Raw genomic sequence first — 14,130 nt, 5'->3', positions numbered from 1 at the left:
CTGAAGGATTGTTGCACTTCTTCACCAGGGTCATGTAAAGCAACACGGACCCAAATGTTCCATACTAATAATCAGAATAAATGCCCAATCAGAATATGAATGCCTCACGTAAACAGCTCAATCAGACGAGACTGATCTGATCTGGATGATTTTGAATCAGACTGAGAGAGGGAGTAAACCTTTGATATTCCAATCAATAGGAAACTATTAAACATGTAAACGCTTACTGCGATCGTTTCTCTCTGGTTGGATTAAATACACTCTTCCTGTGCAGGCACACGTGGGGGTAATATCACGGGTGACGCTGCTCCCTGGAGGCACAAAAACATGGCACCAAAACAAAACAGGTCTGTGGCTGATACGAGTTCAAAATTAATAAACATAAAAATCAATTTTAAAAAATTTGTTATTCAACCAAGAATTTGTAAAGATGAACAAAGCAGGAATCAGCCGAACCACTGACCAAATCAAACCCACTGATGTTACAAGGCTAAAAGTATAAAATGGCAAAAGTGGTTCAGACTCAGACAAATGGAATGATCTAACGGGAGAGTTACGACTGGCGAACATGATTGTGATAAGATTCTGATTAAATGCTCAGGGCATTTCAGTCAGATTGGAGAAATATCGCCTACGTAAACACAGCTGTTGTGTCACTGTGGGGCCAGTACTCTACCACACCGTGTCACACCATCAGCTTTTATGTAGAAAATGTTTGCTGATTTGTGATTGCGACAGCGGTGTCGCACTCAGAAATTTTGGGAGTGAAAAAAAACATGCTAACTCCTGCGTAATGTTGCTTTAAAAAATGGACAGAGGATTTTATTAACTAACTAAATAATAAGAACACACTGCTATGAGTTATTATTATAGGCACAGCAGCCGTTTTCACACAGGAGTGCAGTGAGGCTCAGTGGAAACAAGCAATTTCAGGAGAGGAACAGCCTGCACTCCTAAACTTTCAGTTCCAAACAGCTGATTTATGTGTGTGTGTGTGTATGTGTGTGTGTGTGAATGTGAGTACGTGTGGGTGGGTGGTTTAAGACTGTGTGCCTCCCTAATGGCTGTCAGGGTGATGTACAGCTGGAACAGATAGTGCTTGATCATATGGAGGAAGCCTGTGCACGTGTGTTTGTTTCAGCGTCATGGGAGAGCTTCAACCAGCAGATGGTGCTCTTGATTTATCCTTGAAGATCTCCCTCTTACTCACACACACACACTGTCTTGTCCTATGGGTCCAGACAGTGTGAGGGAGAGCCACTAGTCCCGGTCAGATGATTGAGATTGTCGAAATTGTCTCCTTGAAACTGGCAGCCGCAGCCTCCTCCCCACCGCCGGGCTGAAGTCACGAGTCATGCTCCGGGAGCCGACTGCTTGCTCAGCTAATGTGAATTTGGCAGACTGCAGTAAAATACAATACGAGGGCAGAACCATAAAGCAATCAGTGTTCTCCGGCTATCCATTTCAAGCCTCCGCACTCTGCTGGTCACTTCGGTGATGTGTGCAATCCACAAACACTTTCCAGTAAAGCTGAGCCGTCAAAACTGCGCTCTTGAAATGAAAGTAGAGTCATCCAGATGTTTGCATAACTGCTCATGGATAAAATATGTTGTGTTTACACTGAACAATTAGCTTCCTGGGATTTAAGTAGGTCACTTCTTTTGGATGTGCAGCGTGAATGCAAATGCATCCAATTCCACCTTCCTAAAGCCTTGGCCTCCCCCTCAAGTGAGTTGCTACTTTGCCAAGGTAATCCACAGTATGGATCTGCATGGAGAGGCTTTACATACAAATTGACGGGGAGGAGGGAGAGAGAAGAGCCGCGGGGCTGACTTAAGATACACAAGAGTATAGTCGGTACATCGTAGATGGATGGAAAAAAAAATTGCATTTCACAACACTGAGAGAGGGCAAGATGGCTGCCGGTGCTGGCACACATGTGAACAAGTGTGTTTAGAGCTACTAGAGGTAGATTACTCCAGAGTGGGTATTAGGCAGCGAGCAACTGCTGGAGAGAGTTAAGACACAAAGGCCTGCTGGGCATCCAGGCAGAGATCCATCCCTTTGCCTCTCAGAGTTGACTCACAGGCTCTACGTGGGCAACATTATGTTCTTGTACACACATACACAGAAACACACAGATACGCAAGGTTGGTTTAAAGCGGATGACAGACTGAGGAAGCTGCCAGTATAAAAGAAGTAGTAGAAAAATCTCTCGATTCATGAAATTGAGAATCTCTCCAAGGATTTATGTTTTAATCATTAAATGACGACAGCTTCATTGATTAAGCCGTTCCACCAACAGGCCAGAAACATATCACCGACATTACTGCGGCGTCTTTCTTGCTGCACATGGGGGTCGAATGATTCGCGGGAACTATCGTAATATTTGTACATTAATTTTGCCCCCTGTACAAAGCACAATCAATAATTTCAAAACAGTCATAATTTCACCATTTTGCAAACGCTTACATTAGTAGTTGGTTTTAATCTACACTGCCTGTTCTGTTCTTTGTGTAGACTGTGATGATGAACGTGATGGAGTCTGAAATTTCCCACTAAGGTGTTGTGTGTAAAAGTGGCAGGCCAGACATTTACACCCTTTGATTCTTGTGGTTATGACTAGCATTTGATGATTTTCCCCAAAACATAATAATTTCAAGCCTCTGGTAAGATATTTATACATCTGCTGCACATTTACACTCTTATTCTCTCAGCTAATTTCAGCACAAAACTTGACATCTGCCTAACCTCATAACAGACATTATGCCACTGGAAATGTTAAATCGGTGTAAAAAAAAAAAAAAGTATTTTAAGCCAAACCATGATGGTGTTTTTTGTGCCTAAACCTAACAAACGCAAACGCACAGTATTGTCACAAAATAAGTATGAATTTAACCCTAATCAGTGGTAACGTTGCAACATAAAGAAAGAACACATATCAGCTCTATCTCTGGTCCTGTAGAAACATTCTTTGCTGACATTTATTCTGCCGATCTGGTTGCTTCACTTTGAGCTTCTGAGGTGTGGCGCGTTATGCAAGCTGCGAGGTTTACTGCTGAATCACTGCCATCACTCCCAGAGTTGATTGGCATCTCTTTTAATGCATGGATTACCACTAGACAACAGCTTAATCCAAGTCATGAATGTGTCTGCATCAGTAACGCTTGCAAGCAGTGCAGTGATATTCTCATCTGTGACAAACAAACCATTGACTTGTCATCATTAAGACAAATGTTCAGCTCTGAATGTGAATTTGGCTCAGATTTATTTGAGGATTTGGATATTTGACGCCAAGAACATGTTGTACCCTAATAAGGACTCTCACACTTTGGGCACACACACACGCACACACAGCACGGAAGAGTGGGCTCTTTATTGGTACTTACGTCAGGGTGGAAAGAACATTTTCTTGCCCATATTCCTGTCTGAGGTTAACGGGCAACATCCGTCTCTTCCTCGCTCGCTCTCTCCCTCCCACATTCTCACTCTCCCAACTCCCTCATCTTAATTTCTGGCTCTTACCCTGCCCACCTCTCTCTCTCTCTCTCTCTCTCTCTGTCTGCCTTCACCACATATTTGTTTCCCTGTGTAGGACAGCCTTGCTGCGAGCACTGGCCTACAGGGACCCTTTTCACGCGGCTGAAGTGCACAGCGGCTGCAGATTGTAACCTTATGCGCCCCGGCAAGTGAGTCATGCGAGGTAAAGAAGGAGCTGCGTGTTATTTGTTAGAGGGAGACAGTTGGGTATTGAAGAAGGAGCGGGGCCACAGAGTGTGTTCCCCTTCATAATGTGCTAATCAACTTAACCACTGACACTCACTCACAGCACTATGGCATCCAGTCCCAAGGGGAGAACATTAGGGCCCAGCACAGGAGCAGATATCGATTCAGCACTGTGTTTTTTTTTTTTTATACGAACACGTCACACATAGGTTTGAGAAGAAAGGTTGCTCCGCTGTCATCAGTATTATCGCTATCAATCAATCAATCGATAATTGTAAAGGCGACTCATAAGTGTCCTGATTTATGAATATGGATGACGTCTGTTATTTATCGCTCTTTCTTGTTTGTTGGAGTTCTGTCAGTTAGATACAGAACTCAGTAAACATGAGAGCTATTTTGGTTTCTGTTGATATCTTATCATTGATTTCCCTGCAGTACACTCTCATAACAGGCCATAAAAGAATGAGTAATTACCAACAATAACCCAGACAGTTTCTGAGCTGCCACATGTTCTGATTTGTGCTTGTTGTCTATATCTGCAATAACATATTTTTGCCACTCAGAGGGAGCAGAAACATATTATCACCTTATAATGCTGAAATGGTGATGTTTACTCATCCAGTAGATACAAAGCAAATATTAGCATTTATATGGAGCCATGTTTCATTTGATGAATTTAAGTTCAATATTCACTCTCTTTAAGCTCCATTTTTGGTCGCCTCCACTCCTGAGGGGAACATCTAGCTATTTAGCTGCTAGATGCTCCAATATGTTCAGTTAGCCTGTCGCTAACTCAATCTTTTTTGCTGAAGTGGCGAGAGACTGCGTTGATGAGAGCTGTGAGACTGAAGCAAGACAGACACTGGTCTGAAGAGCGGACGGGAAGTGCAACTTCGAGAGATAATTCTCCACAATTCTTCCCAAGCTATTACATCACTATTAGTAACATGGTCCATTGTTTTGTATAAAAATACTGATAAGTGCAGTTTTAAAGGGGCACTATATAGTTTTGGGAAAGAAAAGAAATTCAAACTCAGATATTTCAATATTTACAATATTTGAGGTAATTATACAAACTCAGAAATATTCTTTTAAAAAGGTCCCCAGAACACTGTCTGAAGTTAGAAGGGTGGCAGGGTCTGCCACGCAACAAAGTAAAACAGTATGAAATCAGGTGGCTACATGTGATAATGGTAGGATAATGATTATCAAAATATAGAAGAACAAAATAAACATGAAGTCATCCAACTGTCAGTGTGAAACACTGATCTAAAGTTTGCTAGCATTAGCTAAAGATTGGCTTCAATTATCTACTAGTCTTTAAATGCTGGTGTGGCTCTGAATGTTTTCATTATGTTAAGCTCTTTGAATTGACTGTTAAAAAGATGCTGAGCTGGCCTCCACAGTCACTGGGCAGACTTTGAAGTCATTTATCTCCCGAAATTCTTTCATAAATCAATATTTTTGTTAACTTTTCCAAATTGTTTTCACTTGAACCCAGGGGAAAAAAAACTGACATTCAAAAATCCCTCCTCCTCCCTCCATGACCTTAAATTGTGTAATTTTGCCTGCTAGACTCCAGTACTGATACTCTGCCAGCAGGTGGCACAGCACAGTCTTGATGTTCTGAGTTGAATCTGCTCTGACTGCTTGGCTTCAGGCAGCATGACCACAGGAAAATAGACCTGACTTCACACTCCTCAGTACACTGCAGGCATGATGGCGCTCCATTACTCAGCTTATAGCCACGCACACACACCCCCCCCCACACACACACACAAAGATGCCAAAGACGTTAAGAGCTTCTTTGTTTTTTATTTTTAATAGAAAAAAAGTATTCAAAATAATACAACAGGAAGTATCCAGTAAAGATGACAACAAAAGACGTGATCAGGTCTGTGTCTACTTGGCAACCACGCATCCTCCACTTGAGCTCAGCCCAGTTTACTGCTTCAGTGCCTGTGTGTGTGTGTGTGTGTGTGTGTGTGTGTGTGTGTGTGCGTGTGTGTGCTTGTGTGTGCGTCTGTGTGAACACTGGACCAAAGCAGAAATAGAGCTGCACAGAAACCTCTGATTGATGCACATGATGGTCTGCTGGTGAAATGAAAGGGATACAATAGTGTGTGTTTGTGTGGTTTATATGTACACGCTGAGTGTTTGGGGATGAGTGTGTTACCGTATGTACAATAAAAGACTCCATGTATGTACAGTGTGTGTGTGTGTCAGCTAGGATCTGCAGTGGTGGGTGTATGAAGGAGGATGTATGGGGTTGAGACACAGACGCTATGAATTAACGCAGCTTCAGTCTGCCTGCTGCGGTGACGAGGATAATGACATTGATGATTGATGACGATACACTACGAACGAAGCCAAGAGTAAAACCAAAGGAAATGAACATCAGAAAAGGGGGAGAAAATAACTGGACAAGTGGCTGAGGAACAGAATTTAAAAAATAAAAATAAAATAAAGGTCCTTGACTTCAGAAGGCAGGAGGAGTTTAGAGTTTCTAAATCACCAGCTCGCTCCCTACTCTCTCTTATTAAAATATCACAAATCTCTCATTCTTTCTTCTCCATATTCCCTCACCCGCCCTCACCCATTCCCTTAGTCCCTGCATGACTGTAGGTAGGCAGGCCAAAGAAGTCCAGATCCTGGTGGCGTTACGCAACTCCTCTGCCTTCACCGTCGTTTCCTCCCCGGGCTTCCGTTCTTCTTCTTCACTTGCGTCTTTCTGTTTTTCCACACGCATCCACCAAGATGTCCTCCATTTTTGAGTTCCTTTTTGTCCAATCACAGAGGTTAGATATTCAGGAGGTACGGACTGACAGATACGGACGGACAGATGGGAGAGACGGGGAGCTGCTGGAGGAAATTACTCTGCTTGACCCGAATGTGGCGAGTCCCTTTTTTTCCCCTTCTGTGGCGACATGTGCCCGTCCGTCGTCACGTCCTCCTCCATCTCTCCCTCCTTTCATCTGTCTGTCCCATCATCGCTCCACCACCTCCATCTGTCCAGTCAGGGGCCGGAAGGGGTGAGGCGCTAAGAGAAGAGGGCTGTAGTCTCTGAAGAAAGTGTTCTTTATCCCATTCTCTCTCTCTTCTTCTCTTTCTCCCATGTATCCCCCACTCTTACACTTTTTGATTAAAATACTATCTTTGCCATACGTTCAAAATCACACACATGCTCATACCAACACGCACAGTGTCCTGTCACATGGTAAAACACTGATTCATCTGTCTTTTCTCTCAGGCACACATGAGCACACGTACGCACTTACACCCAAACACACACACGTTGTGAGGCTCCCTGCGGGGGTGAATCTCGGGGGGGGCCTCTGTGCTATGTCCCGTCTTCCTCCTCCCCTTCTGAACAGTAGTCTCGCCCCTGCAAAGAAAGGGATTAGAGAGAAAATGAGATCTGCTGCGTGATTTAATGTTCTTTTTTCTACTCCAATTTGTTCCAGTTAAGCATACCCGGTAATAACCCACTTTAACTGACACTGAACTGTCTGCCTGCAGAATAAACCCCCACGCACCTGTTACTCCAGCCATGTTTAAACTTCTGTTTTTCCCCCAGGTACTGACAAAGAAAGCGGATGAAGCTGTAAAGTGCTGACAGGTGGGCAGTTATGTTGCTTTGTTTCTAGCATCATGATGAGGAGCTAACTCACTTGCCTTCCCATTTCCTTTCCAGAGCGTGCCCAACAGCTTGTCTAATGCTACACTCTGTGCGTCTTTAAATAAAGTTTTAAAACGCAGGCTGCCTCAGCAGTGCGCCGCAAATAAATCAGTGGTGGGAGGTAACAAAGTGCATTTATGAAAGTAGAGCTGCAAAGTACGACTGTGATGTACTTAACTGCTGTATTTCTATTTCATGCTACTTTAGGTATTTAGCAAGTGTATCAGCAAGTGTTTGGATGATTGATCGTTTAACTAAAACTCACTTCACTTTCTGTTTGTTATGTCATAAAGTGAGTAAACTGCTTGTTGTGATGGAAACATGCTCACCTCGTTTGTGAAAAATAGTTTTTCATTATTTTCGGATATTTTGTCAACCAATCAAACGATTAATAAAAAGTGCAATATGTAAGAATTTTGGTTGAAAACAATTAAAACTTTATTGAAATCATCAACTGAATGTGAATGGATAGCAGACTTTCAATGTTATGATGTCTATGTATTGAACTGAAAAGCATGTTAAGCATGGCTGGCCAGTTAGCCCCGGCCGGTCCCAGTCCAGAGCTCCTGTGCTGGTACTGACCAACACTCCATCAGTGCATTGTGCATCAGTTCCTAGTTTGGACTGCTAGCTGCACAGCGAAGCGAGCTAATTTGCTAACAGCAGCTACGCTAAACAACAGTTGTTGAATTCACACTCTGGACAAATTGCACCATGTAGGCCAATGCTTACATATTACACCTTTAAGAAACAATTGAAAACAAATGCAAATATACATTTCCATTAGTCAAAAATAAATGTTAGTAGCAGCACCATTCAAGATTAAATTAGTCAGTGCATCAAAGTGTATATTTGTTTTAAGTCTTAGAGACCCAAAAGGTTGGTAAACAGTCAAGATTAGTTCCATCTCAACCAGCTAAAACATTTAGCTTCTTACACCTTTATGTGTCAACAATGATCCAATAATGCTCAACAATGTGAAACAGGATGTTACTTTTGAGGCTTTAAGCATTTACTATTTATTTTTCTTATATCACCTCAATGAAGTCAACATAGTGTGTTACTAAATTTACACATTCAGCAGACACAGTGAAACATAAGCATTCATTTTGAATTTTGAGCTAGTAGCTCTTTTTTTGGTCTCCACCAACTCATGCACAAAATATCTGGCTTCTTCAGCAGCTAATTCCTCCATCAAGTTCACCACATAGCTGCTAACTTTGTCAGCCTACCTTCTTATGGGTGGACAGGTCATGTGCAGTGAGGTTTTAAGAGCTTTTTATACTGCAACAGGTCATCTAACACTACACATTTTGACACTTGAGTCAATTGTAACAGTACAGTTGTGTGATGTAAAACAAAAACAATAAGTTGAAAGATGCTTTTTACATATTGCACCTTTAAGCTAAATTTTGCATTTCTATCCTGAAATTTACTGACGTTATAGAACCCTTACATTCTCCCACCTCTGCTGAAAACACACCGACATGGCAGAAAAATTAAATGTATCAAATACCAAAGCTGAATCCGGCGTTTACTCACTGTCGCTTCACTTTGCAACCTCATCTATAGTCAGAAACAAGCAGTGTAATTCAAGTGGCAGACTGGAGAGGAGTAAGTGCTCATCATCACTGTGGCGGTGACCTGTTTCCTCCCCCTCACACATGTGGAGCGCAGCGTTGAGCTGCTAAGCGGAATGACAATGGCTACTAATGGATGTTGTTGTACAGTCTGTCTTTTTAAATGTTAAGACCCAGCTGTTTCTTTAAAGGCGCGAGACCCACTCTGTGCCCCACAAATACACACACACACCCCCTTCCTCACCTTCTCAATCTTCTCATCCAGCATCCTGAAGAATTCCTGCTGGCTCTCTGACGTGTGAATACTGAGAGGGGGAGACAGGGGAGGGGGAGAGGAAGTTGGAGAGAGGAGAGGGGAGGCAACAAATACATCATGAGAATTTTCCATTACAACCCCCACACAGCACAAACACACCAGTACGCACACACACACACACACACACACACACTCAGTGCAGTGTGAGAAATCCATGGTCGCGAGGCTGTGGAGAAATTTAAATAATTATTTTATAAAGTATTAACCTCGTCCCTCATCTGAGGGAGAAATACTCTGCAGCCGCTAACAACCAACACGTATACATACACAAAGTCTGCAGAGGTTGGCCAAGAGGCAGCGTTACAAAAACCAGACACAACAAATCACTTACTTCACACATCATAATGTCAACACACTGATTCTAAGTCACATATAATGGACGCCGGACATAGTGGTGTATTAAAGGGTCAGTTCACTTCGCAATCACAACAACTGTATTCGTTTTCATTAGATCTACTTTCTATGGTGATACTCCCACAGTGAGCTGGCAAAACAATCTCACCACAAAGCCCATTAGTCGCTGCGCTGGAGGCTTTGGTTGTATTGTTCACAGACGAGCTCAGACTAGTTCTAATTGAATTTTAATTGTTCAGATTTAGTATTTTAACGACAGTCCCGCTCGATGGTTGAGATGAAAAGTCAATGCTCAACCTTGGAAACTGCAGTCGTTCACAGTGAAGTTTGTGGATTATAACTGAGACTTTTATCTCTAGAGAGACATGTTGCAGTTGAAAATGTTTCAATGCTGTGAGCACCACAAATTAAAAGCAGTCAACCTTCATTTTCTGGGATTAGAGCAGTCAGATATTATCATATGTGTATTAATAAATACAATATGAATATTACATTTTTTTAAATATCGTGTGAATATTGTGATACCGACAGCCCCATCTGGGAAAAAGGCAGAAAACCGGCATACATCAAATGAGGCTGCAATGATAAGTAGATTGAAAGAAAATTATTCTCCAACTATTTTCTAATTAACAAATCGGTTAAATAATTGCCAAAAATGACAAAGATTTACTAGTACCAGCCTCTTAAATGTAAGGATTTGCTGCTTTATTTCATCATAAGTTATTAGATTTATAATTTGTGGTCATTTTTCTTTTATCACAGAAAGGGGTCTTATGATAGTCACGATAACAGTGATACTAAAAAGTGAAATATTGATATTGTGTTAGTGTTAATTTACAGATAATTATATAGTGGCAATAATCCAGTGAAGATTCGGCCTTGTGCATCTTTTGTTTAACGGTTCTGGTTAACTTTTCACTAGTGAATGAGAAGTTGATAGTACTTCTGGTAACACACTCATCTGCACTCTTGTTTTGTGTGTGATTTATTTGCCAAAACAGAGAATAAACACACAGTAAACACGTCAAAGTTGGACTTGATTGCTGCCATTTTCTTTTTCCAGTTTCTACAGATGTTGTAATAATATTGTTATCATGACTTAGTTTGGCCACGATAATCATGTAGTCAAAGTCTTTTATTATCACATGCAGCAAAGGGCCTGCGGTAAAGGATCTAACCTGGGCGGCTGCCAAGGAACCAGCCACTATGGAAGCCATTTCATAGACTTAACAAATAATCAATAATTCATGGAAATAATCAGCAGATTAATCAATAATGTAAATAATTGTTACTCGCAGCCTTAATGTCAAAACCTGGTCAGATAAATTCAGAACTAATGTTTGGCCTCTGCTGGAGGTAAGTAAGAAAAAGTGTTTTTATTTCATCATTTGGGTGAACTGACCCTTTAACAATAAGTGTGAGCTCAAGTTTTAAGACTTCTCCATAACACATAAATCACATATTCTTATACAATATACACCAGATATTTACAGTATGCAGACTTACTTCGACTTGATGTTTGCTGCAGCGACCTCTTTCTGCGGTTTGCCCCTGTGCTGCACATTACTCTTCTCCTGAGAAGACACACACACACACACACACACACACACACACACACACACACACACACACACACACACACACACACACACACACACACACACACAACCCATTAGTCTTCATTAGCAGCTGATAAAACAGGCAAAAAACAAATAGCTCGTATTAGCAAACAGCCGCGCCACTGAGAACACACATCAACCCTGCAATATTGAATTAAGTCCTCGCCCAGCTGCCACTGCTCGACATCCATCAGGAGATCAGGCGCAGTTGTAATGTATGTAAATAAAACTGTTGCATCAACTCTGATGAAGGTTGGTCACCTCACATGAGCTGCAGCTTCCATGCTTTTGGCTACAGTTTCCTTCTGTAGTAAAAAAAAACTTTGCAGCAACCGAAATACTGTAAAGCTGCGTCTTTCACCGCTCACTTTGCATGTGTATGTGTCTGTGAATTCCTCTTTGACTGTAAACACCTACAGTAACAACAAGTAGGTGGTAGGAAACAAACGCTGGTCTGACCACATGCAGTGACAGTTCTGGAGGATAGCCTGGTTAAGTAAAAATGTGGTTTGGGTCTTCCAGTAACATGTCATACATCCCGTTTTAAAACAACACAACAGCTATTTAAACAATTCATGCAGCTCAGAAGAATGTCGAGACCTTTGCAGGGAGTCAAGCTGTGTTTGTCGCATCCGAGAGATAACAGGGAACCACAAAGCTGCTGACACCGTTCAAAAGAGCCTCATTCAAGCAGCCTTTATCTGATTCCTTCATTGAAAATCTCTGCTTCTCTTGAGCTGTTTGCTGTGGCTTCGAGTTTTCAGAGTGTAAGAGGTGCTTCCCCCCTTTGAGCTGCGCTGATATAAAATTAGTGGCAGCGTGAGACTACTTCTGTTTTTTAATCAGGATTTATAGCTACATGGGTTATTGTTTCAGGATGCCAGGCAGGCTGACCTGATTTACTGAATAAGAGCAAATGGGCTTTTGCTTCACACTAACACACTTTATAGCCACTGAGTGTGTTCAGAAGGACATAATATGTGCAACCTATGTGCAGTTACCAATGTGAAAACAAATTACTTCCTAGATGACAATATAGCATTTCTTTTCCTGTTTAAGACAACAGGTTTTAAAGGAGGGAGTCAAACCACCCATGCGATCAGCCTCAACATTCCACACGCACCAGCATGTTGTTTCTACCTGTGCGCGTGCGTGCGTGTGAGAGCGTGTGTTTTTGCGCATGAGCCAGAGACAACAACTGCGTACGTGTGAGGCTGACGGAGCTGCCTTCGGACACAATCGCGAGCCTATTCGCTTGAGCTGATAAACTGTCAGGGAAAAGGTCTGAGTCTGATGACGGGCTGTCAGCGGATGGGTCGGGGTGTGTGTCTGTGTGTGTGTGTGTGTGTGTGTGTGTCTCTCACCAGGTTCTCCTGGTTGCGTGCGTTCACCCGGTTTTCATCCCCTCTCATGTACTTCACCTCCTCCACTCCCTTCATCTTGTATTCATCTGGAGGGGAGAGAGAGAGACAGAGAGAGAGAGAGAGAGAGGGGCGGGCATGATTAAAGGAGGGAGAAAGAGGCGACATGAAGGAACACTGACCCGGTTCCTTTCACTCATCCTGCTCGATATGATCCGAAAAGCTGAAATAATTGACCTATCGGCGTCACTGTACTCTCACTGCATTATGTCACCATTAACAATGACCGGACCATCGATTTTAGTTATAATTCGCCCGTGGTAATCTGATAACAACAACCTGATACAGTGCGTTAGAGGCTGAACATGACAGCTGAGGATCACGCAGGAGGACACGAGGCGTCTCCTTTCCATTTTAGCTACAGCGGCTCGTCTGAGGAGAGAGGAGTGAGGGAAAAAAAAGAAAGGGGGAGCAGATAAGGAGAAGGAAGCTGGAGGGGATTAAAGATCAGTTGAACAGCTTCTAGACTACATGAACAGCTTAGACAGTTAAGACAGTTAAGGCGAGCTCAGCGACGAGAACAGAAACACTTCCGCAAAAAAACTGTGCGGTGCCGCCACGCCCCACCCCGCACTGCACATCACTGCTCAAGAATAGAGACTGAGGCAGTAAACTGAACTGTCTATCACTCATTTCAATACAGTGATTAGAATAAATGCATAACCAGTGACATGTAACGTGAAATTCAACAAATCAATGGGGCCACGCGTTGGGATGTCAGTCACAGCTGGGGGTGTTGAGGGGTCAGTCTATATAATGACGTCATTGTAAATGGTGCCCGACATCCATGTTTTTGGTATTACTTTGAATGGCCAGGATAAAATGTATCTATTCGTTATTTACAATCATTTTCAACAGTGAGAACATTTCACACTACAACTTGAACACCGAAGCAGGTCAAAGCAGCTGCATCAACTACAGGGAGGGAGGGAGAGAACTTCCCCGGACTCCCTTATAAAATCGCTCAATTTTGTGAGTTGTTCAGTTTGGAGAAACTTTATAAACTTTGTGAAGAACCGTTTCTGACAAATTCTTAATTGGTTGGGCCTTCTTGTGAATTCGGCAAATGTTATACCCTCATTTTACGGCTCAGCACCCCTAGTTCTCGCATCCATGCATATAGGACGAAGTGCACAAGCCGATAGGCACACACACATACACGCATCATATATTCTAACATACATATTCATACACAGACACAAGCATGATGCACAGACAGACAGTCGCAAAAGACATTGTGATTCTGTGATTGCTAATCCAAATTTGTTTTGTGTACACCAAATGATTACTCGATTAACTGTAAAAAAAAAAATCCCATTATATATCTTACATAGTTCACTCATGAGCATCAAAATGAGACATTAATTGTAGGACTCTTTGCCAAATGAAGTGTGTATGTTGTAAGTTTTTTGGTTGCATGGGACCATGGGATTTT

The 14,130-nt window shown here is 42.3% G+C and overlaps 1 protein-coding gene across 1 annotated transcript in view; it reads right to left on the bottom strand.

The window, feature by feature from the left end:
* Positions 1-5,521: 5,521 nt before the first annotated feature.
* The window catches only part of LOC115591017 (uncharacterized protein C1orf21 homolog), a 30,689-nt gene continuing 22,080 nt past the window's right edge, over positions 5,522-14,130 (bottom strand). The window contains exons 3-6 of the mRNA XM_030432590.1: positions 12,639-12,724; positions 11,162-11,229; positions 9,230-9,290; positions 5,522-7,111 (exon numbers count right to left, since the gene is read on the bottom strand). Coding sequence (XP_030288450.1) covers positions 7,067-7,111; positions 9,230-9,290; positions 11,162-11,229; positions 12,639-12,724 — 260 coding nt within the window. The 3' untranslated portion in view covers positions 5,522-7,066. The remainder of the gene's footprint in view (positions 7,112-9,229; positions 9,291-11,161; positions 11,230-12,638; positions 12,725-14,130) is intronic.

Source organism: Sparus aurata, chromosome 11 (assembly GCF_900880675.1).
Source record: "Sparus aurata chromosome 11, fSpaAur1.1, whole genome shotgun sequence".
Taxonomy (NCBI): domain Eukaryota; kingdom Metazoa; phylum Chordata; class Actinopteri; order Spariformes; family Sparidae; genus Sparus; species Sparus aurata.
Note: the sequence above shows the minus strand (reverse complement) of the source record. Positions and strands in the feature narration are given on the sequence as shown.